A 24,842-nucleotide genomic window follows, 5' to 3' on the forward strand; every position below is an offset into this window, starting at 1 on the left:
AACTTTTGAGTACTTTACCCATACTCTTCCGGAAATTTAAAATTTTTACATTTGAAAACATTAAAAAGAAATGAACTGGTCTGGTGCACAAAAAGAGACTAAAACATAAGATTAGCATGTTGAAAATTATTAGAGAATTCCGGAAATTTCAACAGTTTCAGATTCTTTTTGAAAATCAGCATTTTTTGGTACAATATTAAAGTTTTTTGAAGTTTTCTATTTTTTTGAATCGTTACCGTTTCACGGTGTTTTTAAAATCGGTGAAGATGCAACATTTACAGTCTGCAAATTGTAATGAAATGGAGAAAACGTGGTTGTAAAAATTAAATCGGTAATATTGTTAAAGAGTATTCTGATTTTGAAGTTGTTTAACTTTTTCCTGAAGTTTAACTGTTTCTCTGTGTTTTTAAAATCAGCAAAGGTACAACTTTTACAGTGATGTGATTATTTCCTGGAATGGAGAAACAAATGTGAAAAAAAAATATTTTTTTCAATTTGATAATTATTTCCGGTTGCATCTCTGTTATTATTGCATTGTGAATATCTTTGAAAAATTTCTTTGAAAAAAATTGGTTTCAAAATTTCTATATTCAAAAGATGTTGTAGTATTTCAGCAATTTACACGAAATATGATCCAGTTCTAAAAAATCCATTTTTCCATGAAAACCAGAAAATGCCAACTGGATCGGAATCTTTTCGAATATTAACATTTTTTGAAACAAATTTCTAGTAAGAATGTAATTTTTAAATTTTTTCTATGATTTTGAAGTATTTCAAAGATTTTTAAAATAATTTCAACGGTTTCATGTTTTTGACAAAGTTAGCAAAAATGGAACATTTACAGTGATACAGTGATTTGGATTTTTACTTATTAGTGAAGTTCTATAAAATCGAAAAGTGTGATGAAAGTGGTAAATCATTTCACAGTTTGATGATTTTTCTAGATTTTTGTCTAGTTTAAACTAAATTTTCAGAAGCAATAGAAAACTTTTACACAAAACACCCAAAGTTTACGCAGGCATCTGTTATATCTTTTAAGTTTTATATAGCTTTTATAAAGGTTTAAAAAAAATCTATGTTTCAGAGTTTCTATGTTAAAAACGTTTTATTATTGGGTAGTACATGGAACAATTCAAAATTCAGTGTTCTACTAGAAATCCCATTATGCCATAAAAACTTGCAATTAACAAATTATCAACAAACCCCAAAAATTCAACGGTTTTAGATTTTTTTTAAAATCAAAACGTTTTGGAACACCAGTAAAGAAGCTTAAATAAAAAAAAAATAAAAAATAAGCCACTTTTCACATGCCAGTTTATATATTTTGATAATAATCCTCTTGAAAATAAACGTTTATTCAAGCTTGACATACGTGAAAACTGATAAATTGCCAATTGTCAAAGTTATTTTAATAGACATTTGAACACTTTTCAAACAAGAATGAATATATAATTCAAATTATATTTGCATTAAAAATATATCTGCATCAAAAAAATTGTGCAGTTAAATAGTAATATAAACGATGTGAAGCATGATTTAATTTTTTTTTGAAACAGCGATGATCTGCAAAAACTATAGAACCAAAAAATAATCGCCACGAATTAATTCATTAGAAACTTATTGAAGGAATAGTAAGTTCTTGATTTTTTGATGTAATTGAAAAGTCCGTTACTTATTAGTTTTAAGTATGAAACCATGTTTAATAAGAACAACTTGAAACAAGATTTTAAAATTTCAGTAATTTATTATACTTTCGCTCGAGAATTTACGTAAGCTGTTCGAATTTTTTCCTATTGTCCTATATAAAATTCAGTGTATGTCTCGCGTCAATAGCTGAAAAGCAGTAAATTTCAAGACCAATAAGACTGTGCCAAAAATAGAACCACGTACACTTTATTTAAAAAAAAAGACTGAAAAAAAACCAAAAGTAGCTCAAACAAAGATGAATTTCTAAAATAAATACTACTTAACAACAAAATGTTTCAAAACTCGGGCCAAGGTGCTTTGCAAGGGTTCGGATGTCGTAGACCGTCTACCAATGTCTGTGGAATAGTTAAACAATTAACTGGAATTGTTTCATATACATGCAATACTCGTTTCACAACTGCTTCTCTCAATTTTCCAGAAAATTCGTCTGGAAGTGGGCGTGTCACAAATTCTATAGGATTTCCAGTTTCATCAGGCATCTTATTCCAGTCTGATCCAGAGATTCGGTGTTTCACACTTCGTAAATGTCTGGAAAATTACTGTTTCAGGGAGTTAAGATAACGATTCTTTTCTTCAGTTATTATTCGAATCGCCGTCGAAAATGATTATTGTTTCCAAAAGTCAAGTGTCGCGGCCGACATCTGCCGGGTTTTATAATATAGCAGTGAGCTGCCGAAGCCTGTAAATGTCGGGTGCTATGCGACGTTTTCTTGCCGTGAATACTAGAAATATTCTATTTTAAATGAAAAGTACAATTTCGGTACAAAAAATTTCCTGTTTCACAAAAATTGTAAATCTGACTGATTGAATTTTAAGTGGTGGTCCTTGATTAATTTTCATTGCATTGTTGTGGAACCCGGAAGATGTTGGGAGCTTCGAAAAATATATTGTTTAAGCTTACGTGTGTTTTTAGGTGTTCTTTATTTTTATAAATTTTTACTGTTTCGAATGTCTCGTAAGACAATTTTTTGTAATTTTCAGACGTTAATATCAAATGTTTCAAATCGCTTCGAATTCTGAATACATTTTCATAATTAACATCTAATGTCAAAAATGTGAAGCAATTGATGTTTCCTTAAACGTGAGCAGTCATATGAAATAACTTCAAAACATTTTTAACGTCTTTAATATGAAAAAAAAACTGAAAATTTGGTCTGAAAACAAACTCACCTCACACTTGCCACAGTAATATTTAATAACAACGTTTTGACTCCAAAATACTTGGCACTTGCTTGATGAATAGACATTAATCCTATCTTAAAATTAAAATAATTAAACTATTTCAAAAATCACTTACCTTTTCGGATTTAATTATAGGTTTTGTGCCTGACATTGTCTTTTTAACTGTTTCATTATATTTTTTAAATATCAATTCTTGCTCTAATTGCTCTATATTCTCATATTTATCAGGATAATCCTGATCTTTAACTATAGTTGTACTTTGTAGCTGAACTTCTCCAACAGATGAATCTTGAATTGATCGTAATACATCAATCATTGTTCCTGGTCCATTTGTAGATAGTCTCTCATCCAAATCTATGAATGCGGTCCATTTGGAATGGTAGGCGCTGCGCAGGTGACAGTCCTGAAAATATGAGAATGCAGCAGCCGACACCTAGCCGGTCACTGTAAGTGGTGCAACCCCGTAGCTGTCGGTTGCTAATGTCGTTTTACATCAGCCGACACCTGACGGGGTTCTGAAGTTAACTTTAAAAGAAGAAAAGTTCGCCTGGCAGAAGTAAGGCGCTAAAACTTGAAAGTTGTCGGGTGCAGCCGACAAAAATTTAGATTTTCAATGACACCACAATTGCAAAGAGGAAATATCAAAAAAATTGCACTAGTTTTTGAAAACAACGCACTCTTTTACAGATATCATGAAACAGTAGAAATATTAAAATTGGTAGTAGGTTCTTTTACAGTTTTTGGATAATAAAGAAAAATGCTGCTCAATTCATGTTATTTCAGCAACATTGTGCTTTAACTATTTCAGATTATTTTTATAAAAAGTGGAATGAGCAGTTCGCACTTTCATAAAAATTGAACAGATTATTAGACAGAGATTATTAGAGATTTTATGCACACATAGTTATATCAAAAATGTTTATACTTTCAACTTAACACTGTAAATTTATTGAAACTCATCATTTTTAATTTTCGAAACTAAATTTTCGTCAAATTCATAAGTGTTTATAATTTTTTGAAAACCACAGAAAATATAAATTTAATTTTTTTTCTAATTTTCCCACTTATATATTTTGAAATCTAGAATTACAAGTTTTTTTTAGTAAATGGGTAAAAATAAAAATTTTCTAAATGTTCTATCTAAAATTTTCAGATGTTTCATTATCATCATTTATTCCAAGGGAGATATTAAATTTTAATAACCTACCTGAATCTGCAAAAGGTGCCACGCAATGAAAACTCGATGATATTTATCCTGAAGTTTCACTAACTCTATGTCACCGGTTCTAAAATTTTCAAAATTATTGCAACGAAGCCTTGACTTCAACTAACCGAACATAATCATCCAATATTTTCTGGTCGTAGTCTCTGATTTCTCCAACATAAAAGTAAAAATAGGAGGCGCCCTGGAAGTAATTTTTTTCAAAATTCTTTGGTTTCACACTTTTCTAGATATGCGCACTGTCTTTAAAAATTATTGGAATTTTTTACAGTTTCACAAACTTTTTATATTTTTTTCAAATCTGTATTAAGTTAATTTTGACGTAAAATCCACAAAACTGTAAATTTCAGTTTTATATAATGTAAAAAATTGTTTTAAAAAGTTTTTGTTTCAAAAGTGTTCATTATTGAAATTTTAATTTTTTTTACAGTTTCAAAACCTTCTCATTATTTGTGAGCTGTATTTATTTCGTTTTTATTGTCGAAATTTAATTTAACTGTAAAAGTTTCAAAAAAATAAAGTTTTTTGTTTCAAAACTGTTCTTTCAATTTTTTCGACCTACTTCCAACTTATTATGTTCCACAAAATCGATAATTGGCAGCCAACTTGGCTCATTTCCATACATTGGAGCCACACATACTGATAATTCATGTATTGGTTCTGGAATATTTCTTGCTGACTTAAAGAACATTTGAAACCGTTTTACTTTTTTATTTTAAGCCTTGTTTCAGTTTCTCAAAATGTGACATTTTCTGTAGTGCCCGACATCTCCCGAGTTGCAGCAGATTTAATGAAACCCGGAAGATGTCGGATGCTGTAAAACCTGGTTTTTGAGATAAGGTACAATTTAGAATAAACCATTTGTGTCACGTCTGATTATACCGAATAAAACTTTGAAGTAAACTGTTATTCTTGAAACAGTAAATGTTTTCGAAATTCTTTGATTTTTCTCGAATTTTCTAGAATCTAGAATTTAAAAAAAAATAAATGAAAAATATAAAACTGCCTCTGTAAATGGATATGAGTGAAATAGTGTAACTTATTGAATTCTTGAAACATAAAATACATTTTTTGAGGCTTATTGAAAGAATTTCAAATTTTTTCCGATTTTTCTGTGTTTTTTGTGTTAAAAAACGTACTCATAATTTATTGAAAACATGCTTTCTGGAATATTGTATTTTTTTCCACAAAAAAATCAGATTACCTTCAAAAACCCTGAAAGTCAATCCAACCGGAGTAATGTCACTTTCCTTCTCCAAATTCTCCGAAACAGACACAAATTCTGCTCCAATTCTTCTTGGACACTGTATCACGGATTCAGGGAATACCGTACCCAACCATGCACTGCCACGTATTTCATTCCTTTTACAGTCGTAATATCTACAGTACAACTGTTTTTTGATGGAATGTTGGGTTATGAGAGTAATTGAAATATGATCTGGGTATACATATGCAGCAAGTATTGATATTTCCGTGTTGTTGTGGAGATTCTGGAAAATTTAGAAATTTAATTGAAACCTTACTGTTGAAAAAATGCTGAACACATTTTCAATTTTGTTTTGCACGAAAAAATTTCTGTTTCAAAATCTTGATAACAAAAATTAGAGTTTTGAAATTTCAATGTGAAAGATATTCTTGTAGAAATTTCAAATTCTAGTTTTCTGAGGTAACTTCTAACTATAAGAGATCTTCTTGAAAAGATTCTACAACTTCAACAAGTCTGCTTTAAATCTGTGCATTCTGGGATATTTCATTTCATGTTGAGTTTTTGTACAGAAGACAAATTGTATTTTAACGGATGATTTTTGCTAAAATATCAAAATTTTTCAGATAGAAAATATTTCACACAGAACTCAAAAACTATGTTGAAACGTTGTTCACAATTACTCTTCCAATGGTGTGTGTTTCAAAATGGAAAAGTATTATCAAACAACATTGACTGTTTCACATATTTTCTGAAATAATGTACATTGGCCATAAATTCAATACCATTATAAATGACATTTTTAATTTTTTTCTCAAAATTTCATTATTTCAAGAAACATACATTTTTTTGAACTAAATTTCATTACTGGCTATCATTCGAATGACAGTATAAAAAACACACACAAACCTCAACGGGTAAGTAAAATTTGATCCAAAGCCATTTTGAGAATCGATTTAAATAGGATGTATCTGTTGATTGGGTGTTCACGAAATTCCATGGCTGGATGTGACATTGATATGTAGAATTTAAAATAGTTACGTCTGAGTTGTCTGGAAAAATTGATGTTTTGATAATTAAAAAAATTGAAAAAACAATTTCGGTTTCAAATATTTTAGAAAGTTCAATTTTTCTCTAGTGATTTATTTAACCGTCGTTCATTATATTAAAAACTGTTCACTAACCGATTTCCTCAACAAAAATGAAATAACTAGCAAGTGCAAATACCACGAGTAAGAAAAATATAAATTGAGTGTGAAAATGCATAGATCTTGAATGAAATGGCTATTGAAATTGGGTTGAAAAGGGGGATTATCTGGTATCTTCATCTTTTGTCGCTTCTAGGGTACATAGACACAGAAGACACACATCAGGGTCTTCATTCAGGAATTTTCTTCTTTAAAATTTTTGTTATTTGGCACGTTTGCTAGAGATGTGAATGTGTCGATTTAAAAATGTATTAAACTTTTTGTATGAAACTGTAAAAAAAATAAGATAATGTTTTAAACTCACATTTGCAACAAAAAAAACCGCATAGCTTCGAAAGGTTGCATTGACCAATCAAATTTCTTGATTTTTATTAGTTTTCCGTTTCTTTTTCGAAATTTTTGGAGCTGTGCGACTCTAAAACAGTAGTTCAATAGCTTTCGAAATTTCAAAATTTATTAAAAATTAAAATATTTGAATCTATTAGTTTAGCCATAGTTGTAGTAATTTAAATTGCTGGCCTTGTTTTTATCACAATTGTTTGAAAACGAATTTTTCACAAATTTATGAGTGCAAACATTTTTGTCTAATTTACAATAAAAATATTTTCTTTTTTCTAAAACCTGGTTCACTTTCACCGATAAAATCTAATGGCCGCCCGTGAAGAAATCTGATGTTTGAACCTGAGGCATTGGAATGGACCAATGAAATACATATTTTTCTCCAATACTTTAAATCATATGTGAAACATTACATTTTTCTGAAAATGAAAACCTGTAGATCAGTGTTCAGACGTTCTCGCTGACTGTAATTATGGAAAACGATCAGAATAAATTAAAATTTAACACTCTCATAGACTAGATGAAGCAGTTTTTACAATAAAAAATATCGGAAAATAATATAAAATTTGCTAGAACTGACAAACCCTGAAAAATTCGAAAAAAAACATTCTTCTGCAACGGTATTTTGAGAAATTAATTGAATTTTCATTGCTGGCAGAAGTAATACGCTTTTACAATAAAGTTGTTTTTATAACTCACTGCCTTACAAAAACCTTCACAATCATATAAATTTATCAATATTTAAAAGTGGCAAACCGGGAACAAGTGAAATCAGTGAAACAGTTTTTTAGCAAAACTAAAAAAAATTATTTGGACTGCTGTGAGAATTTCAAACAGGTCTTCAATATATATGTGCAGTCAGTTTGTTTGGGCTTTCAGTTTTTTTTCTAAAAACTGGATCTAATCAAAAATGTTTGTTGTAAGGTTGACTATCAGAAACTGATGAAACAGTAGTTTATGGTTTTTTGAAAATTTTTTTGATTAGACTCATTTTTGAGTTTTTTTGAACAATGCAACTGTAAAATAAATCTTCCACGTTTCTCAAGATAAGAAAATGCTAAAATTAATGGTTCACAAGGTTACGGACAACGGATAATGTTGAAAACTCTGCTAGCCGAGTATTCTTTGTAATTTTCTAAATTTAACCTATTCTAATGCTTCGGAAAATGTTTTTAACAAACAAATGAACATTTTTGGGTTCAAATATTTATTTTTTCTAAAACCTGATTCACTTTCACCGATACAATCTGAAGACAGTCCGTTTGGGCACCTAGCTTTTCATTTTTCCGTTCATTACAGGGTACATACATACATACATCAGAAAATCAGTGAACACCTTCAATTTTTGAATAATAACAAATTTTATACTGAAATTTATGAAAATCGTGAAACATTAGTTCATTTTTTCATGAAAACTCTTAATTTTGGAAAAATCTTGAGATCAATTTAAAATAAAACACTTTTCCATATAAAAAAACTCGTTATTCTCAAGATTTTTAATTTTTACCAGATATAATCAGACGTCTTTCAAATTTTTATAGCTTTCCGATTTCCATGTCTGGGGCTGAGAACACACACCACAGGGGGCAAATCGAGTGAGTTTTCGAAGCAATTGAGTTGTTTCGAAGCAATTGAGTTGTTTCCTGTTAGCTAATGACGTAAATCTGAAACAGCAGATTATTAAAAAATTTTGGTTTTTTTTATGGGCACTCAAAATGACCATTCTTTATTCCACAAATTTGAAACATATTTTTGTTTTCCATTATGTATTTGAAACTAGCGATGTTCACTGATTTTCTGATGTATGTATGTATGTACCCTGTAATGAACGGAAAAATGGAAAGCTAGGCGCCCAAACGGACAGTCTTCAGATTGTATCGGTGAAAGTGAATCAGGTTTCGGAAAACAATTTTTATTGTAAATTGGGCAAAAAAATATTTGAACCCAAAAATGTTCATTTGAAATTCTCACAGCAGTCCAAAAAATTTTTTTTTAGTTTTGCTAAAAAACTGTTTCACTGATTTCACTTGTATCCGGTTTGCCACTTTTAAATATTAATAAATTTATATGATTGTGAAGGTTTTTGTAAGGCAGTGAGTTATAAAAACAACTTTATTGTAAAAGCGTATTACTTCTGCCAGCAATGAAAATTCAATTAATTTCTCAAAATACCGTTGCAGAAGAATGTTTTTTTTTCGAATTTTTCAGGTTTTGTCAGTTCTAGCAAATTTTATATTATTTTCCGATATCTTTTATTGTAAAAACTGCTTCATCTAGTCTATGAGAGTGTTGAATTTTAATTTATTCTGATCGTTTTCCATAATTACAGTCAGCGAGAACGTCTGAACACTGATCTACAGGTTTTCATTTTCAGAAAAATTTAATGTTTCACATATGATTTAAAGTATTTTCTGGTTTCAAAAACTTATTTTGAATATATTTTTCTAAATGTTTTGGACAGTTGGACAGTTTTTTTTTGACATTTGGAATCGATTGACATTAACAAATTTTCATTGAAAGTGTAAGAACGAGCAGAAACTCGAAATTTTATACACTGTATATTTTATGAAAATTGATTACAAAAAAGAAAATTGAATGAAAAATGCGTGACGTTTCAAATAAAATTAGTGAAACAGTGTTTTCTTTAAATCGTTTGGTAAAAATGAGTGGCTTTGCACACAGTCTTTCATTTTTGGTAAAAAGTGACGTCACAGACTACTAACTACAAAAACAATAAATCAGGTGTAACCGACTATTTTAAATGTGTGATAAATTTCTCTATTTTGATATGATCATAACATTTTCAGTTCTACTTTGTAAATATCTTGAGAAAATAGCTCCGGTTTCAAAAAAAGTCATTAATTTTACAATTTCCATCTTAGTGGTTTGCTAGTGGTGATAAATGTTGTTGAAAATCCAATTCCGCATATTTTTCAAGTGACTAAAATTCCTTTTTCAAAAGAAATATGTTTTTTAGACTCATTCCCGGACATTTAATTAATAAAAGTCTTTTATTACTCCATATTTTAAAACATACGTGAAACATTATTTTTTTTTTCAAAAAAAAAAAAACATGGACTGCAGTATTACAAACTTGTCAAAATTAGCTTTTAGGCTGATTTTCAGGTTTGAAAACTAAAAATTAAATGAATTCTGGATATTATATTGAATTTTAATTGTATCTTTGAAATATCAAAAATGGCTAACTCAACGAGGTTACTTTTGTTAGCAACAGAATTGAAAATTGGCGAAAATTACGAATTATATGATACAATTGTTTAGCGGCCACGATTAGATCAATATTAGCTCGAAAAAAATTAGAAAACATTTGAAAACTTTGTAAAAAAGAGTATTATGAAATTTTATTTTCGGAAAGTCAAAAAAATATCGGTCACTAAACGAGGTTTTCTAAGCATCAGATTTGAAAATTGCACACAATTATCAAACAGATGAAACAATTTGTTTATTTTCACGATTCACAAGATCAATAGGTGTTTTAAAAAATCTGAAAAGATTTGGAAACTTTTATAAAAAATTTTTCAAACGACTATTACTCGAATTTTACTGAAAATTGAAATACAGTTTCACGAAATTTTCAAAATAAAACGTTTTCTGAATCTTTTCATCGCGAATTAGGCACTATGGGGTCAATAAATCATACGAAAAAATTTCTGAATTTTGAAAAATAATAATTAAGCAATATTAATACAAATATGAAACATAATATTTAAAAAAAACTGAAGATCTTTAAATTCCAATTTCTGGGAAAAATATCCAGTTTCAAGTGTTTCTGGATTTTGTATGGACCAGGGAAATCATGAAACAAATCAATATGTACAATTGCTTTCAGAAAATTCAAAAAGAAGGTTTAAGGTGTTCAAACATTTAATTAATATTGAATAGATAAATAGCAAAAAAATAAAAAAAACTGGGAACAATTACCAACTCGATGAAACAGTTGTTGTGATAAAATTTTTGAAAATTATGAGAAAATATCAAATTTTAACACGGTAAATTGAAAAACGACCAAAACAGACAAAAATAATTCTTAACAAATGAAGTGTTTCTTTTCATATAATTTAGAATTCTTCCAGGCAATGTTTTGAAAAGTGAAAATAGGAAAGTTGTAGTGAAAAAAATTCTAGAAGAATGCCTATTGTGGCAAAAGTGGTTTCCATCTGAAAAAAGATAATTACCTACAAATAAAAGTTCAATTCGGTTTACAGTGATCGCTGTAGTGAAAGTCATAACAATATGCCCATTACTCGGAAACATTTTCAGAAACTAGTGAAACATTAATAGTTTTTTTCACAGAGTTGAATGCAAATTAATCTTAAATTTTGAAAAAAAAACAAACTCAAACTCGGTAAATAATAAACCTGTTTCGTTTTGTGAGTGTTTCAAGATTTTTGCCTAGACTTCTGGACTTTATGGCTGGCGCAGGGTACATACAAAAATGCATCTGACTAGAAAAAAGTATTGTTTGATTTCACAGTTTTTTGAGTTGAAAAAAGTTATCTGATATTGAAATCAAATTGGTTTTTTAAAATTCATTTCAATATACATGTTTTAATGTTTCGAAAGCATTTTTTATTGAAGTTTGAAATTTGGTTTGGTCGTCAGAACAATTCTAAAAAGTTATTGAAATTGTATTTCTAGTGAGTAAATTTTTGAAATTTCTTTATTATAAACGTTTTTTTTCCATTTTTCTACCTTTTTCGAATAGACAATTTTTGTAAATAAAAACGGCTGCTCCAGTTTTTCCACACAACAAAGGACATTTTTATAATTCATTTCAGTTCTACAACATAATACCACGTTATAACATTTTTTTGCTGTTTGTAAACCTTGATATTACAAGAAAAAATTACATTCATTCACTAGAAAATTCAAGAATGTTATGAAATTGATATTTTTCACAAAGTTGCCATGTTTCTCCACTTTCATAAAGTTTGGATTTTTATATAGTTAGTTTTAGTGTGACTTCTTCATTTGTTGTCGCATCAAAAATTTGAAAGCAAATATGAAAGGATTGTCAAGAATGTATTATGAAAATAAACCATTTTTTGCAAGTTTTAAAGTATTTGTGAAAATGGAAAAATTTTGTTTTCAAGATTCCTTTTTTTTTTAATTTTTAAATTACATTTTTTAACTTATAAAATTTCTTCCTAATGCCAATTTAAAACTAAACCATGAAAAATTTAGAATCCCATCAAAAAATACATTAGTTCCCTTGCCAAGTTTTAACTTTTCACATCAATTTTTTTACAGTGATTTTTCTCGCAGATTTATAAATCTCCGAGAAAAATTCCCAAAGTGACAGTAACGAAAATACTTTAATTCTGAATTTTAAAGAATCGTGAAACATTAATTTAGTTTTCTATGAAAATTATTGCAATTCACAAACTTAGCTTTTGATTTTCAAAGAAATTGATCTCAATATTAATTTTAAAAAATTTTTCCTACAAAAACCGGGATTTCTCGTAAATTTTACAAGATATAATCAGGTGCTTCTCAATTTTTGCGGAGACCTTTCGATTTTAAAGACTAGCGCCAGCAACATACAAACATGCATCAAATGAGTTTTTTCAAAAAGAAAATTGGTGTTCTGATGTTCAGGGGTACATGCCTGCCTAGGGACCTGCCTACCAACTATTTTTCGTAAACTCAAGTTACTAAGCGCCCGAAATGTTATGATTTTTGCAACTTGTTGCTATACCTGCAGGACGGCAAGCATGTTAGTGAAACTCCTATAAAAACATCGTGAGAAACAATTAAAAAATGAAAACACCTCGGATAAATATCATTAACTATATATAAAAAAATACAGTTCGTCTGTCCGGAGTTTGTAGTCTATGTAGTCTTTGTAGTCTGTGACGTCACGCCCAAATTTCAGTGAGAATAGTGGGCGTGGCACCCTTCGTGGTGAGACCCATCGTGGTGAGACCCTTCGTGGTGAGACCCTTCGTGGTGAGACCCATCGTGGTGAGACCCTTAGTGGTGAGACACATCGTGGTGAGACCCTTCGTGGTGAGACCCAAAATGTTGGCGGGAAATTCAAATTTTAAGTGAAAAAAATTTTGGCGGGAAATTCAAATTTTAAGTGAAAAAAATTTTGGCGGGAAATTCAAATTTTCAGTGAAAAAAATTTTGGCGGGAAATTCAAATTTTCAGTGAAAAAAATTTTGGCGGGAAATTCAAATTTTCAGTGAAAAAAATTTTGGCGGGAAATTCAAATTTTCAGTGAAAAAAAATTTTGGCGGGTAATTCAAATTTTCAGTGAAAAAATTTTAGCGGGAAATTCAAATTTTCATCAGTGAAAAAAAATTTTGGCGGGAAATTCAAATTTTCAGTGAAAAAAATTTTGGCGGGAAATTCAAATTTTCAGTGAAAAAATTTTGGCGGGAAATTCAAATTTTCAGTGAAAAAATTTTAGCGGGAAATTCAAATTTTCAGTGAAAAAAAAATTTGGCGGGAAATTCAAATTTTCAGTGAAAAACATTTTGGCGGGAAATTCAAACTTTCTGAGAAAAAAAAATTTGGCGGGAAATTCAAATTTTCAGTGAAAAAAATTTTGGCGGGAACTTCAAAATTTATGAGAAAAGAAATTTTGGCGGGAATTCAAATTTCCAAGAAAAATTTTGGCGGGAAATTCAAATTTTCTGAGAAAAAGATTTTGACGGGAAATTCAAATTTTCTGAGGAAAACATTTGGCGGGAAATTCAAATTTTGGTTCTGGAATCAATTTTTTGTTTCAGCACCTTCTGGAAGTTTCAAGAAAATTCTAGAATGTTCTAGATTCATCTGGAAAATTCAAAAAAGTTCTGAAATGCTCTACAACCTCCTATAACTGTAGGAGTTTTTATTTGTTTCGTTACATCTATATTCAAAGAACTTACTATTAGTAGTTAATTATTCAGACTTCTCCAGTTAAGGAAAGTTATTAACTTATTGAAAAAACTGTAACTCTGTGGAATTTTTTCGAGGGAGGGGGACAGCTCGCCACGCCAACAGTGAGAAAAATAGTGTGGTGCGCGGACCTCGAATGATGTCGGCGGCTGATATTGCCTGGGGTACCGCTTTTTTCCTTTTCCCCGTGAGTGAACGAGAAAAGGCGGGGACTATTTTGGCGTACACGCAACGCAGTTTTATAATTTTGAGTGTAGAAAAATCAGAACATTCTAACTGTCTCTTTGAATTTTCTGAATCGAATACCATGGAAGAAGAAAATGCGATTTAATCGATGAAGTTTCAACTTTTTTAATGATACATTTTTGAATGATTAAAAGGACATCTATTTGTTATACATTTTAAACTCCGCCAGTCGTTGGCCGCGCTGGAGGCGCGGTCATCGGCTGGTAATAGTAATATTTTTTTTTAAATAAATTGTTCCACAGGATCAAACATCTTATCTTCCTCGGCAAAGTTTCTAAACGGGTTTTAATTTTTTTAAATTTAGCTTGATTAAGATTGCTACGGGTTTAACGAAATACACATTTTCTCTCAAAATTTGAAAATATTGTGAAACGTTAATTTTTTTTCATATTTTTCTTCACAAGTCATATCAGAAATTTTAGTTGATTGGAGCTTAATTACACATTTTTCATTTCGAAAACCTGTTTTTCTGGAATATTTACAATTAGGTGCAACGGTTTTCATCATTGAAAACTTCATATGAAAACTTGGAAAAGTTCAACAAATTTCAAAATCATCAGATTAAACATTCTGGAAAATTTGAGATTGAAATGAAAAATCAAAAAAAAATAAAAAAATCTCAAAACTTTGAAAAACTGTTTCAACTTTTTCATATTTTTAGAAATATTTATTCCTAATCAATGTAATCCATTCATAATGCATATTTTGGCTCATTCAATATAATTTGTACCTGCTTTTCTTTTGAAAACTTGTTTTGTTGAAACTTTTTTTGTAAGATTTTATTCGGAACCTGTGATTAGAACTGCAACATGGTACATTCAAAGACGCATCAGATTTGCAAAAAGTGTGTCCTTAATTTACAGATTTTTGTTGTGAAAACTTAATCTGAAAACTAAGTTTTTTATACAAAAAATCGTGAAAAAATCAATTGTCAAGCGATTCGAAGGAAATTTACAATTTTGTTTGAAAATACAAACACCATTGAATTTTTCCATGAATCAAAAATTGAAAAAAAAAACGCTCACATTTATCAACATCATGAAACAGTTTTTTTTGAAGATTTCTGAAAAATGTCAGTTATTGTTAGAAAATGTTTTTTAAAAAACATATTGTTACTAACACCTATCCATATGCCTATAAGACATGAAAAAAATCGTATATCCGTATATTCGTATCCTGAAACATCGGAAAGTTTTATAGTACACAAAACCAGTTTTTGAAGCAGTAATATATTTTATGAAAATTGTTTTACGAAATCGAAAAAATATTGGAAAAACAATACGTGGCCTTTCAAAAAATATTAGTGGATCAGTAAATATTTTCTCACAAATTTTGGTGAAAAATCAATGGCTAATGGTTTTCACTTAGTTTTTCCTTCCTTGAGTGTGACGTCAAAAACTACAAACTACAAAAATAATAAACCAGGTATAACCGATTATTTCAAATGTGTGACAAATTGCTCTGTTCCAACATGTTCATATAAATCGATACTAGTTTTACTTACAATAGTAGTAACCTTGTCAGTATTTAATTCTAATAGTTCTTCAAAAATGTATCCGTTTTCGAAAATGTTGTTTAAAAATTTACACTTCTGTGGTTTTCTTGTGGTGAGAAATGTTGTTAAAAATTGATTTCAGAGAGGTTATGAGAAAAAATGCCGTTTAAAAATTGTTTTGAATTTGGAAACGATTGATCGGAACAATATACGAGATGGGGTTTCCAAAAAAAATCTCCACAGAAAATTTGCCAGTTATGAATCATTAAAACATAATTTTTACTGCAGGTTTGAGTTTGAGCAGAGAATTTATTTTTTTAATGCAATACTGTCTATACGAATAATTCAAATACTCCGGTGATTTCAGTTTCAATTTTAAAACTTTTCCTAAAATTGGAAACGAAACGATTCTAAACTTAACTTCTAAAAACTATTATAACACTATGAAACAGTGATTTTTTTATGAATTGAAAAATGTCGAGCTTCAAAAATTTTATGTAAGAGTTTTAGAATTTTTGGGGTTTGCAGAATATGTTGAGGTTTCATTTTTTGGTTCTTATTTTCTCAAATTTTTAAAAACTATGAAAAATTGAGTAAAACGTTTTTTTGAATTTTTTTTTTTTGAAAAAGTACATTTTTATTTTCCAAAATTTTCAATTTGTTTGAGAGTACAAAATTTTCTTATCCGTGAGGGACGAGAATAAACATTATGTCGAAGTTCATCGATTTTAACACATTTTCGAAACATGATTGAAAAATTTCTAAAATTAAAATAATGTTTCAAGTACAATTAGTATAACTTTTAGGTATATGCAGTATGTTTAGACAAAAAGGGTAATGAAAATATTACAGGCTGTAGTTTTAGTATATGTAAAACTTGAGGTTTCAGAAAGGAAGTGAGTCACTGTAGGAATTTAATAATGGAACTACGTAGGATTACTGTAGGTCAATAAAAATATTAAATTTTGGGATCTCAAAAGTTATTTAAAATTTTTGCCGCTTCACTTTGTTTTCATTTACTGTGATGATCATCAAAAATTTGTTCACATCAAGAAAGTAATTTCCGAAAAACATTCCACCAAAAATTGATTGCTGATATTAAGTGTTATATTTTTTCACTGTTTCATACTGTTTACACACGAAAGTAATTTGAGTGAACTTTTTCAAAGCACCTAAATTTTTCAAGAAAATTGTTTTAAACTTAGGACGTTTTTGTTTTTATATTTTTCCCTTGCTTTTTTGTCAAATGCTTTGTTTCTTTGTAGTCATCGTGAGTAACCATTCTACTGGAAACTGTTCAAAATTTTTTTTGATTTATTTAATGCCGTTTTCCTATAAAACGTCAAGTTACAGAAATCATTTATAGAAATTCAAAATGTGATTAAAAACAAAGAAAACCTGTTGTCAAGCAAGAAAAACAATTGTTTAATAAAGTTAAAATAAATTTGGAGTTAAAAAAAAATCGAAATTCAAAAACAGTCCATGATTTTCAATATTGATAGTTCTCCAACTTCGGAAACCGTATCTGAAAAAGATTTGAGTTTGAGGAAAAATTCAATTTTTGATTTTCTTTTTTCGGTTTCAAAACTTTCATAAAACTGGCTCGGCAAAAAATACATTAATGTGATTCATCCAGTTCTTCATAGCCATTCAAAATTACACCTTCGGTTTCGACAATTTCAAAGGAAAAAACACGAATTTTAAATTTATTGTTACCATACTGAATTACTGAGTACTGAAAAACTAAACCGGGCCATAACCTGAAACAATTCTAGGTGATTCGCTGGAGTCCCGAGCACTTCTATGAATATCTGAAAAAATTACAGTTCCATAATTTTTTAAAAAGTAATCTTCAATTATTTCAGTTAATTAAAACACAGTTTGGACTGTAGATTAGTTATAATCTTCTGTAGGCGCAAAAATGCTCATAAGGGCTACATTAATTTTTTTTTCAGTTTCCACCAAATTGAAATAATTTTTTTAAAGTTTCAAAAACACCAAAAATGCATCATGTTTCATAGTGTTTACTAAATACCTTCACAATTTCTACTGATAATGATAAGCTATGAAAAGAACGGCTTAAAATGTTTTTATTGAATAATATGTAGTATTTAATGTTTATGTGAATTATATTTATTAATGAAGCGTATATTATCGAAAAAATACGATCGCACAAATTTCTCATAATTTATTTTTGATCTACCTTGTTGACTAGGCTCCTCCTCTTCTTTCTACATGACAGCCACAACAAAATAACAACGGCAACAAGATTGGGGGGCGGAGTCAAGTTCAGCAGGTAGATCAAAAATAAATTATGAGAAATTTATGCGATCGTATTTTTCCGATAATATATGAACATCCAAGTTAGAATCTCCAATATTGAAACATTCGAAAAAACATTTATAACAGCTTTCAAACTAACGATGGGTCTAAAACTCCTTCGATTTTGTTGATATCTGTAGATGGAATGAAGGATTACCGCATCGAGTTTAGCATAATCTTCCTTAGCTTAAGGAAAAACCCAACTGTCCAATCGGATAAAATTTCAGACTTATCCAACACAAGTCCTGTTGCCCTTCTCGCAGTATCTTTCAGGGATATTTGAATTTCCTGCATCCTTGGGCTTTGCGGGTTGGTGACGAATCTGGTCTTCTGGAGCTTATAGCGACGTCCTTCGAATTGTGGTATTGCCAAACATTGCTACGGTTCAAGGATTCCTTTTGGGATTAAGACGAGCCCCTTTTCGCTTAATTCCACCATTCAACTCCATCTTCAAAGGATCAACACTCCATTATCCCGGACAATGCTAAGAAATACTTATGTGGATAACTGTTTTTACGGAGCGGACGATGTCAACGATGGACTACGATTCTACGACCAATCCAGGAACATGTTCTCCAGCGCCAAAATGAACTTAACCCAATTCTTTTCCAATTCAGAGGAATTCAACTCAAAAGTGACACCAAAGGGAGAAGAGTCACAGCTATGCGAACAGAAGTTGCTTGGCATCAAGTGGAACACATCGAAGGATACATTGGCTATATCCATGGCAAAACCAATAACAGCGTCTATCACCAAAAGAAGAATCTTGCAAAGCATTTCGTCAAACTTCGATCCAATTGGACTAATATCGCCAGTAGTCATGACAGGAAAGCTATTCTTTCAACAACTTTGGTCAAACTCAAGAAATTGGGACGTTATTCTGTCAGAAGAGAAAAGAAAGGATTGGAAGAAAATAGAGGATGGATTTTCGGGTGAACCGCTTTCGATCACAAGGAAATACTTCTCAACCCCGACGAAGACAGAAGACAAATATGAATTGCATCTTTTCAGTGATGCAAGCTCGATTGCATACGGATCCGTTGGTTATTTAAGACGTCGCAACTCAAGTTCCATTGAAACAGCATTGGTTACAGCAAAAGGAAAACTCGCCCCTTTGAAAAAGGTACTGACCATACCGCAACTTGAGTTGTTGGCTCTTGAAAAGAGTGCTCAACTGGCTGACACGCTTCTGAAAGAACTGGATGAGACGATCGATAAGGTGTACATCTGGAGCGATTCGTTGGTATGCGTAGACAAACTAGTGCGCAACAATGGAGACACTGTGTTCACACGAAATCGCCTTCGTTCCATTCACAAGTTGATGCCGAATGCTGTCTTCAGTCATGTTCCTGGTAAGGACAATCCAGCGGACATTTTGAGTCGTGGTTGTACACTTGAGGAGTTGCGCAGTCATCATCTATGGTGGAAAGGACCTTCGTTTCTTTCAAAGAAGAATCTTCCCATCAGAAGTTCAAGCATTGAGCAAGCGATAACAACCTTATGCGTTACAAAGCAACCATCCACAAGAGGGATTCTCAACTTGGACCCTAATCGGTTCAGTTCGTTCAAACGTCTTATGAACGTTGTGATCAGAATCCTTCGACTTCTCACCAAAAACGTGAACGAACAAGCTCTAAAGGAAAAAGGAAAGGAAGTCGTCCTTCGTTTGGCCCAAGATCTTCATCCACCGGACGAGAAAACCATCGAGAACCTTCAACTGCAACTGATCGGAGATATCTGGTATTATGGAGGACGCATTCCTGAGCGATCAGTTCCTTACTTGCCACCTCACCATGTTGCAAAATTGTTTGTGATGGATATTCATCGTTCCAATTACCACAGTAGCTCAATCTATACGTTGGCTAAAGTTCGCGATGAAGTTTGGATCACCCATGGAAACTCATTCGTGGGAAAAGTTATTAACAATTGTTTCACCTGCAAAGTTCTCAAAGCCAGACCAGCTCATCAACCGGATTTTCCAGTTTTGCCAAATCTTCGAACTCAATGGAATTCGCCGTTCACATTTGTCGGCTTGGACTATGGTGGCCCACTACAAGCACTCAACAACGGTGAAGCACGAAAATATTGGTTTGTGCTTTTCACTTGTCTCACTACAAGATACACAGTTGTGGAGCTCGTTCCTTCCCTGGATGCAAGTCACCTGCTTGGAATTATTCGCCGCTTCTGTGCTACTTACGGGACACCCACCGAAATTCGAACCGACAATGCAGCGCAAATCCGAATGTTGGCCGCAGTGACCAAAGAAGCCGAAAATCAGACTGCCGATAAGATCAACTCAAGGCTTCCTACGTTCCGATTCATTCCTGCACTTTCTCCGTGGAGTGGAGGGATATACGAAAGAATGATTGGGTTGATAAAGAACTGCCTTATGAGAGCAGGCGTTACCAGTCGATTGATGACAGAAGAAGATCTTCGAACGTTGCTCAAAGACTCCGAAGGAGTCGTTAATGCACGACCATTGACAGTTGTTAGCACTACGGACATCCAGCCATTGAGACCAGTGGATTTTGTGGTCCCTGGAAAACGTTCAACACTCCTACTCACTATTGAAGAAACTCTTGATCCAACACCCCTTACTACATCCCATGGAACCCTGTTGGAACAGTGGATGCGGACAAGTACATTATCGGAGTACTTTATCAAAAGATGGAAAAGTGAGTATGTTCAAATCCTATTGGAAAGAAATCAAACGAAACACCGGCAACCGATCCACACAAATCACGATCCAATAAAGAAAGGAGACATTGGCATGTTCAAGGATGAGAATCGGAAAATTGATTGGCCACTGGCTCGCGTTGAAGAAGTTGGGCTCCGAGCAGTACAACTATTCTGCCCAAAAACCAAGAGAACAGTGGAGCGACCATTGAAGTACGTTTATCCTTTGGAAATGGATTCATCACCGATATCAAGCGATAACGAATCTCCGGTTCCTGTCAAGACGAAAACTGTGCCCAAATATTCACCACCAGTCACGAGAAGTCAATCCAAGCAATCCAAGCAATCCAAGCAAGCATTGCTCACCATCGCAACACTTTCGACGCTCGTTTCTACTGCCAAGGCTGCATCATTGAACGAAGGGAACAAGAATACGGTATAAGACACAGCAGGATTTATGGTTTGGCTTGTACAAATGTTGATGATAATCGGAAGTGTGGTATTTCTTTTCACTCTACTACAAATGCTATTCTCCATCATACAATGCATCAAAATGGTGTCAAAAACCTTGCGTCAAGCATGCAAGCTCATGGCCGTACTGTGGTGTTGCACGGCAACTACCAGGAAGAAACCTGGTATCATCATTCTTGGAATTCTACTTCATTTGCATTCAATCGATGGATGTAACGATGTGGCTCACGTGTCCGCTCAAGAAAATGCTTGTTTTGAAGAATCCAACCGAACCACGTGCCAAGTGAATAGCGTCTCGCTAGTTTCCATCAGAGCTCAAGGATCCACCTCGTGTCTACGATTTCAACACGACGGAGAAACATTGAAAACTCTCAAGATCAAGGCTGAAAGCTTGAATAGCTACTGTCAGAAACGTTTGATGTTCCACTCAAGAGACTTCACGATTACTCACGAATTCACAAAGCGCTGCGATAGCGCAGGCTCGTGCAGTATAGCAAAATGCGCCAACATCAAGCCCAATGAGGATATTCCCGAGATTTCGAAGGACGCCAAGGAGAAACCAGGATACACGCAGTGTGCCAGCGGCTGCGGCGGCTGGCACTGCTCCTGTTTTTACTACGATCCCAGTTGTCTGTTCTTTCGGTTTTTTGCAAGGCCCACGTCAAATGAAATTTACCAAATCTATGCTTGTCCGACCTGGATTCCAAAACTTCGAGTGAGCATTGAGTTCGGCAATGAGAGGACAATTGCAGAACTCTCACCGGGAGAAAAGTTCAAGCTGCCAAAATCTAACGTCTACATCACAGCAGTGGGGCTTACCTCTCCACCGTTGCAAGTTCATACTGCCACATTCATCGCATCATATGGGGTTGGATCCAAGGAGTCGAAATGGACCTCGTTTACAATGACTCCACCTTCGGCCGCTGGGAGCCCCGCCAAGGGTTTTCCTGGCGAGTTACAATGTCCTACTCGAGCAGATGCTGAGTCATTTAATTGTGTCTTCGACCCGGATCTGTGTAAGTGTATTGGGCACGGAACCCAGGTCAATTGTCAGTGTGCTAACGAGTTGATGTCTGACTATGGAAAGGGAAATAAACTTTGAAAAAGTTGTGGCATTCAGTCGGAATACATCGTCTTATGCTTCCCCGTTCGAGCGTCTGATGTCTTCTACTTGGAATTTCGGAAAATGGAGCCTTGGAATTGCCAACTACCTGTTTGATCAATTCAAATTCATCATCATACTCGTGGGTTGCATCACTATTTGTTTTGTTCTTTGTCTAGTTCTTAGGAAAAACATTTCCCATCGACTTTACAGTCGTAAACGTAGACTAAGATTTTTCTGATTTGTCACTCCTTATATTTCCTCTTAAATATTGTTTCTCCCATTCCCTACCATTCGTTGTTTTTTGTGCCACCTTCCCTTTCTTCTTCCCTTTTTTCCCCCCTCCGAGTGTCGCATCGAAGGCGATTCTTAATGTTTGATCCATAATATTCTGACTCACCTCCCTCGAATTCACATTCCCAGAAAATGTTTTATTACCATATTCCCCTGCTCCCTCACCCCCTGCTGATCGAATTAAGAGACCATATAAAAGGAGACGGTCAGTCCCCCAAGAATATACACTATTGTTTCCTCCTCGGACCCCAATCTACATTTCCCTTCCCTTCGATTATTTCCCTTCTTATTATTCGTAAATAAATATTTGGCCTTATTATCATTCTTGTCCTCCTAGGACAAAATCCTACAAAACTCAATTTCATGACGAATTAAACGAATTAAACAAATTAAACGAATTAAAATGTTTTTAAATCAACACTTTGAAAAATTATTTTAAAATTTTTGGTTGTAACAATTAAATAAAATTATCATAATTCCAAATTTTTCTGTTTCAGCACGGCTAGTTAATTTTGCAATTTCTTAAACATTAGTATGTCAGGTTCCTTTGTGCAATTTGGAAATTATTCTCTTTATTTTTTTAATACCAAATTTTCCACTGCTTCATTCAACTGTTATGTGTTTTAACGATTTACAGTTTCAATTATATTTTCAGTCAAGTCGTGATTTAAGTAAAATGCTATATATTTCTTCGAGAATTTGGAGTGCCACAGAACCCGGAAACTGTTGGGCATTGCAGAAATCAGTTAATCATTTTTATTTTTTGTTTTATTAAACTATTTATCAAACAATAAAACCGATTAGATGTCACCAAAAAAAATTACTTATAAATACAAGTGATGATATTCAAAAGATAGTTGATACAGAAAAAAAATAAATTGAAAATTTGAACTTTTTTTAAAGAATCGCACAAAACCAAAAATTATATCCCCGAATCAAAACCTGAAAATCTTCGGAAAATCACTTTTTATCCCTAACAGTCGGAGTTAATTTTTTTTCAAATTTTTTTCTTGCCGTTGCATCAAGTTGATAAGTTTTTGTTGTAAAAAGTAAAAATTCTTAATTTAAAATAAGAAAAAATAATACTTTCCAAACTATGCGTATGAAACTAAAATTCGTAAATAAAAAAGTTGGCAAAGTTTAACTGACAGTAAACATACCAATTCGGCAAAAATAATACCTAATCAATGCAATGTCTTAAATTTAGTTGATATTGGATTTTTCGAGAAATTTTTGAATTATTTAGAAACAACTGTTTCATTGTTATTATAGACGTTTCAATAATTTTTAAGCAATATTGCCATTCAGCAAGTTTTTGTGTGGAAAAAAAATAACTTCAATGTTCAATCAGTAGAAAATGTTGAATATTCCTTTGCATTTAATCACTGCGTAAAGTTTAAGAAAATCATTCAAATAATTGTTTCACAAAAATTGTCTCAGAATATGATAATTTTTGATATTGCTATTTGAACTGAATAGAATTGTTTCCAGACACAGTAACGATTTAGAGTCCACTTAAAATGTTTATTTAAAAAAATTCCAGTTCTTTGAATAATTGCGAGACTGAACATTTATTAGAAGAGAGGATATATCCACCCAACTCGACATTTTTTTTCCCATTTCCGCCATCTTTTTTTGCTAGGTTTGACCTATTACAATACATCAAAAATATAATAAATTTATTAGTTCAAAATTCTTAAGATTGCATATATCAGATAACGAAACATCTATTTTGCGAAGATTGAAATCATAATAAAAAATAGTGGATTTTGCTTCATACACCAACCAAATTAATTAGGCAAAAAATTTTGTCCCAATTTGAGAAAAATTTGAAACTGTAAAGATAATTGCGGAAAAAGTCAAAACTTTAAAAAAATTTACAGAAAAAAACGTCTTTTTCAGCTTTTCCATATATTTATCAGAAGCAAATAACTGAACTGACATGAATCACCTTTACCAAATCAAAATTGGCTCGTTTTCGTAGAACATTGTCTCACCTTTTCAAACTTTTAAATCAAAATAGTTTACAATATTTACATTTTTATTCTGTTCATGAAACAGTGCTTCAATTAAGCGTACTGTTTAATTCAATGCCAAAAACAAAACAAATTAACAAATACTTTAAATGATAACTATTACTTAAAAATATGAAACAGTAAAAAAATCAAAAAAAGGAAAAAAATGTTTACCTTGGAATTTTGTTTTCAACTTGATCAGTTGTACTTAATAATTTGCTAATAATTTCAGAGAACGTATAAAAATCGCAACTAACCGCCGTCGATTTTTGAGAAGTGGATCTTCTTAAAGAAACACCTAAGGGTGTGTCACTTGTTATCGCTCGAGTTTTTTTTGACCAACGAAAAATGGGTCATTATGTTCCGTTTATATAAGATGGGGGTCTCTAAAAATCGCAACAAAAACAGAAAATTCGCCATTAATGATTCATTGAAACATCTCAAAATTTT

The 24,842-nt window shown here is 31.9% G+C and overlaps 1 protein-coding gene and 89 non-coding genes across 91 annotated transcripts; 45 read left to right on the forward strand and 45 right to left on the reverse strand.

Annotated features, from left to right (window-relative positions):
• Positions 1-197: 197 nt before the first annotated feature.
• On the forward strand, positions 198-218 carry 21ur-15520. Its single transcript, NR_065734.1, has one exon.
• Positions 219-281: 63 nt separating this feature from the next.
• Positions 282-302, forward strand: 21ur-923. Its single transcript, NR_065735.1, has one exon.
• Positions 303-436: 134 nt separating this feature from the next.
• 21ur-1708 lies at positions 437-457 on the forward strand. Its single transcript, NR_065736.1, has one exon.
• 21ur-12196 lies at positions 440-460 on the forward strand. Its single transcript, NR_065737.1, has one exon.
• Positions 461-844: 384 nt separating this feature from the next.
• On the forward strand, positions 845-865 carry 21ur-1269. The gene has a single exon (NR_065738.1).
• 21ur-4097 lies at positions 848-868 on the forward strand. Its single transcript, NR_065739.1, has one exon.
• A 597-nt stretch (positions 869-1,465) lies between these two features.
• Positions 1,466-1,486, reverse strand: 21ur-3948. The gene has a single exon (NR_065740.1).
• A 168-nt stretch (positions 1,487-1,654) lies between these two features.
• Positions 1,655-1,675, reverse strand: 21ur-3213. The gene has a single exon (NR_065741.1).
• Positions 1,676-1,982: 307 nt separating this feature from the next.
• Positions 1,983-6,594, reverse strand: gtnt-48 (Glycosyltransferase family 92 protein; the record flags this gene model as incomplete). 2 transcript variants are annotated; one of them, NM_070513.2, is made up of 9 exons in its annotated part: positions 1,983-2,235; positions 2,878-2,963; positions 3,005-3,292; positions 4,097-4,175; positions 4,222-4,295; positions 4,674-4,771; positions 5,316-5,601; positions 6,225-6,367; positions 6,500-6,594. In NM_070513.2, the coding sequence occupies 9 exons, from the start codon at positions 6,579-6,581 to the stop codon at positions 1,983-1,985; spliced, it is 1,389 nt and encodes a 462-aa protein (NP_502914.1). The 2 variants fall into 2 exon arrangements, with proteins under 2 accessions (NP_502914.1, NP_001294127.1); NM_001307198.3 differs by lacking the exon at positions 1,983-2,235 and adding an exon at positions 2,359-2,386 and having other exon boundaries at positions 6,500-6,581.
• Positions 2,292-2,312, forward strand: 21ur-2846. The gene has a single exon (NR_065742.1).
• Positions 2,527-2,547, forward strand: 21ur-836. The gene has a single exon (NR_065743.1).
• On the forward strand, positions 2,530-2,550 carry 21ur-1409. Its single transcript, NR_065744.1, has one exon.
• On the forward strand, positions 2,693-2,713 carry 21ur-12517. The gene has a single exon (NR_065745.1).
• 21ur-15273 lies at positions 2,696-2,716 on the forward strand. The gene has a single exon (NR_065746.1).
• 21ur-1329 lies at positions 3,524-3,544 on the reverse strand. The gene has a single exon (NR_065747.1).
• On the forward strand, positions 3,734-3,754 carry 21ur-7582. Its single transcript, NR_065748.1, has one exon.
• Positions 4,036-4,056, reverse strand: 21ur-14871. The gene has a single exon (NR_065749.1).
• 21ur-1121 lies at positions 4,089-4,109 on the forward strand. The gene has a single exon (NR_065750.1).
• 21ur-779 lies at positions 4,195-4,215 on the forward strand. Its single transcript, NR_065751.1, has one exon.
• 21ur-339 lies at positions 4,427-4,447 on the forward strand. The gene has a single exon (NR_065752.1).
• On the forward strand, positions 4,583-4,603 carry 21ur-13799. The gene has a single exon (NR_065753.1).
• On the forward strand, positions 4,584-4,604 carry 21ur-7210. The gene has a single exon (NR_065754.1).
• 21ur-1813 lies at positions 4,745-4,765 on the reverse strand. Its single transcript, NR_065755.1, has one exon.
• 21ur-5202 lies at positions 4,967-4,987 on the reverse strand. Its single transcript, NR_065756.1, has one exon.
• 21ur-10632 lies at positions 5,105-5,125 on the reverse strand. The gene has a single exon (NR_065757.1).
• 21ur-3554 lies at positions 5,733-5,753 on the forward strand. Its single transcript, NR_065758.1, has one exon.
• 21ur-9802 lies at positions 5,866-5,886 on the forward strand. Its single transcript, NR_065759.1, has one exon.
• 21ur-14560 lies at positions 5,995-6,015 on the forward strand. Its single transcript, NR_065760.1, has one exon.
• On the forward strand, positions 6,462-6,482 carry 21ur-10078. The gene has a single exon (NR_065761.1).
• A 409-nt stretch (positions 6,595-7,003) lies between the features above and the next one.
• On the reverse strand, positions 7,004-7,024 carry 21ur-3082. Its single transcript, NR_065762.1, has one exon.
• Positions 7,025-7,204: 180 nt separating this feature from the next.
• 21ur-644 lies at positions 7,205-7,225 on the reverse strand. Its single transcript, NR_065763.1, has one exon.
• Positions 7,226-7,578: 353 nt separating this feature from the next.
• Positions 7,579-7,599, reverse strand: 21ur-5396. The gene has a single exon (NR_065764.1).
• Positions 7,600-7,745: 146 nt separating this feature from the next.
• On the reverse strand, positions 7,746-7,766 carry 21ur-6822. Its single transcript, NR_065765.1, has one exon.
• A 424-nt stretch (positions 7,767-8,190) lies between these two features.
• Positions 8,191-8,211, reverse strand: 21ur-5172. Its single transcript, NR_065766.1, has one exon.
• 21ur-14452 lies at positions 8,192-8,212 on the reverse strand. The gene has a single exon (NR_065767.1).
• Positions 8,213-8,468: 256 nt separating this feature from the next.
• Positions 8,469-8,489, reverse strand: 21ur-5624. Its single transcript, NR_065768.1, has one exon.
• Positions 8,490-8,917: 428 nt separating this feature from the next.
• On the forward strand, positions 8,918-8,938 carry 21ur-5194. Its single transcript, NR_065769.1, has one exon.
• Positions 8,939-9,172: 234 nt separating this feature from the next.
• 21ur-4390 lies at positions 9,173-9,193 on the forward strand. The gene has a single exon (NR_065770.1).
• A 239-nt stretch (positions 9,194-9,432) lies between these two features.
• 21ur-13849 lies at positions 9,433-9,453 on the reverse strand. Its single transcript, NR_065771.1, has one exon.
• Positions 9,454-9,838: 385 nt separating this feature from the next.
• Positions 9,839-9,859, reverse strand: 21ur-8994. The gene has a single exon (NR_065772.1).
• On the reverse strand, positions 9,842-9,862 carry 21ur-6557. The gene has a single exon (NR_065773.1).
• 21ur-13497 lies at positions 9,845-9,865 on the reverse strand. The gene has a single exon (NR_065774.1).
• A 278-nt stretch (positions 9,866-10,143) lies between these two features.
• Positions 10,144-10,164, reverse strand: 21ur-1685. The gene has a single exon (NR_065775.1).
• An 89-nt stretch (positions 10,165-10,253) lies between these two features.
• Positions 10,254-10,274, reverse strand: 21ur-3816. Its single transcript, NR_065776.1, has one exon.
• Positions 10,275-10,488: 214 nt separating this feature from the next.
• On the forward strand, positions 10,489-10,509 carry 21ur-15619. The gene has a single exon (NR_065777.1).
• A 7-nt stretch (positions 10,510-10,516) lies between these two features.
• Positions 10,517-10,537, reverse strand: 21ur-5829. Its single transcript, NR_065778.1, has one exon.
• Positions 10,518-10,538, reverse strand: 21ur-8007. The gene has a single exon (NR_065779.1).
• A 213-nt stretch (positions 10,539-10,751) lies between these two features.
• Positions 10,752-10,772, reverse strand: 21ur-12390. The gene has a single exon (NR_065780.1).
• A 318-nt stretch (positions 10,773-11,090) lies between these two features.
• Positions 11,091-11,111, reverse strand: 21ur-4275. Its single transcript, NR_065781.1, has one exon.
• Positions 11,112-11,446: 335 nt separating this feature from the next.
• Positions 11,447-11,467, reverse strand: 21ur-9269. Its single transcript, NR_065782.1, has one exon.
• A 12-nt stretch (positions 11,468-11,479) lies between these two features.
• 21ur-11281 lies at positions 11,480-11,500 on the forward strand. Its single transcript, NR_065783.1, has one exon.
• Positions 11,501-11,743: 243 nt separating this feature from the next.
• On the forward strand, positions 11,744-11,764 carry 21ur-11731. Its single transcript, NR_065784.1, has one exon.
• A 76-nt stretch (positions 11,765-11,840) lies between these two features.
• 21ur-1724 lies at positions 11,841-11,861 on the forward strand. Its single transcript, NR_065785.1, has one exon.
• Positions 11,862-12,163: 302 nt separating this feature from the next.
• Positions 12,164-12,184, reverse strand: 21ur-10088. The gene has a single exon (NR_065786.1).
• A 2,141-nt stretch (positions 12,185-14,325) lies between these two features.
• On the reverse strand, positions 14,326-14,346 carry 21ur-7440. The gene has a single exon (NR_065787.1).
• Positions 14,347-14,698: 352 nt separating this feature from the next.
• Positions 14,699-14,719, forward strand: 21ur-1322. The gene has a single exon (NR_065788.1).
• A 275-nt stretch (positions 14,720-14,994) lies between these two features.
• Positions 14,995-15,015, reverse strand: 21ur-4810. Its single transcript, NR_065789.1, has one exon.
• A 161-nt stretch (positions 15,016-15,176) lies between these two features.
• On the reverse strand, positions 15,177-15,197 carry 21ur-11164. Its single transcript, NR_065790.1, has one exon.
• On the reverse strand, positions 15,178-15,198 carry 21ur-7636. The gene has a single exon (NR_065791.1).
• A 65-nt stretch (positions 15,199-15,263) lies between these two features.
• Positions 15,264-15,284, reverse strand: 21ur-7922. The gene has a single exon (NR_065792.1).
• Positions 15,285-15,523: 239 nt separating this feature from the next.
• 21ur-3276 lies at positions 15,524-15,544 on the forward strand. Its single transcript, NR_065793.1, has one exon.
• A 351-nt stretch (positions 15,545-15,895) lies between these two features.
• 21ur-7456 lies at positions 15,896-15,916 on the reverse strand. The gene has a single exon (NR_065794.1).
• Positions 15,917-16,191: 275 nt separating this feature from the next.
• 21ur-5241 lies at positions 16,192-16,212 on the reverse strand. The gene has a single exon (NR_065795.1).
• Positions 16,193-16,213, reverse strand: 21ur-14326. The gene has a single exon (NR_065796.1).
• On the reverse strand, positions 16,195-16,215 carry 21ur-10746. Its single transcript, NR_065797.1, has one exon.
• On the reverse strand, positions 16,196-16,216 carry 21ur-12092. Its single transcript, NR_065798.1, has one exon.
• Positions 16,217-16,333: 117 nt separating this feature from the next.
• 21ur-4909 lies at positions 16,334-16,354 on the forward strand. The gene has a single exon (NR_065799.1).
• Y105C5B.1420 lies at positions 16,347-24,706 on the reverse strand. Its single transcript, NR_101989.1, has 3 exons — positions 24,567-24,706; positions 17,273-17,323; positions 16,347-17,037 (listed from the first exon to the last, which is right to left on the reverse strand). It is a non-coding gene; the product is annotated as an Unclassified non-coding RNA Y105C5B.1420 (non-coding RNA).
• 21ur-11334 lies at positions 16,551-16,571 on the forward strand. The gene has a single exon (NR_065800.1).
• Positions 16,556-16,576, forward strand: 21ur-3680. The gene has a single exon (NR_065801.1).
• 21ur-810 lies at positions 17,135-17,155 on the forward strand. Its single transcript, NR_065802.1, has one exon.
• 21ur-7800 lies at positions 17,382-17,402 on the forward strand. The gene has a single exon (NR_065803.1).
• 21ur-5121 lies at positions 17,541-17,561 on the forward strand. Its single transcript, NR_065804.1, has one exon.
• Positions 17,566-17,586, forward strand: 21ur-4273. The gene has a single exon (NR_065805.1).
• Positions 17,569-17,589, forward strand: 21ur-3399. The gene has a single exon (NR_065806.1).
• On the forward strand, positions 17,572-17,592 carry 21ur-2537. The gene has a single exon (NR_065807.1).
• 21ur-4336 lies at positions 17,607-17,627 on the forward strand. The gene has a single exon (NR_065808.1).
• 21ur-2643 lies at positions 22,741-22,761 on the reverse strand. Its single transcript, NR_065809.1, has one exon.
• 21ur-153 lies at positions 22,911-22,931 on the forward strand. The gene has a single exon (NR_065810.1).
• 21ur-8985 lies at positions 23,021-23,041 on the forward strand. Its single transcript, NR_065811.1, has one exon.
• On the reverse strand, positions 23,177-23,197 carry 21ur-9211. Its single transcript, NR_065812.1, has one exon.
• 21ur-12309 lies at positions 23,435-23,455 on the forward strand. The gene has a single exon (NR_065813.1).
• 21ur-1849 lies at positions 23,676-23,696 on the forward strand. Its single transcript, NR_065814.1, has one exon.
• On the reverse strand, positions 24,147-24,167 carry 21ur-7274. The gene has a single exon (NR_065815.1).
• On the reverse strand, positions 24,150-24,170 carry 21ur-4126. Its single transcript, NR_065816.1, has one exon.
• On the reverse strand, positions 24,151-24,171 carry 21ur-11033. The gene has a single exon (NR_065817.1).
• On the forward strand, positions 24,316-24,336 carry 21ur-680. Its single transcript, NR_065818.1, has one exon.
• 21ur-7885 lies at positions 24,371-24,391 on the reverse strand. The gene has a single exon (NR_065819.1).
• On the forward strand, positions 24,460-24,480 carry 21ur-11501. The gene has a single exon (NR_065820.1).
• Positions 24,466-24,486, reverse strand: 21ur-11330. Its single transcript, NR_065821.1, has one exon.
• Positions 24,707-24,842: the final 136 nt, after the last annotated feature.

Source organism: Caenorhabditis elegans, chromosome IV (genome assembly GCF_000002985.6).
Source record: "Caenorhabditis elegans chromosome IV".
Taxonomy (NCBI): domain Eukaryota; kingdom Metazoa; phylum Nematoda; class Chromadorea; order Rhabditida; family Rhabditidae; genus Caenorhabditis; species Caenorhabditis elegans.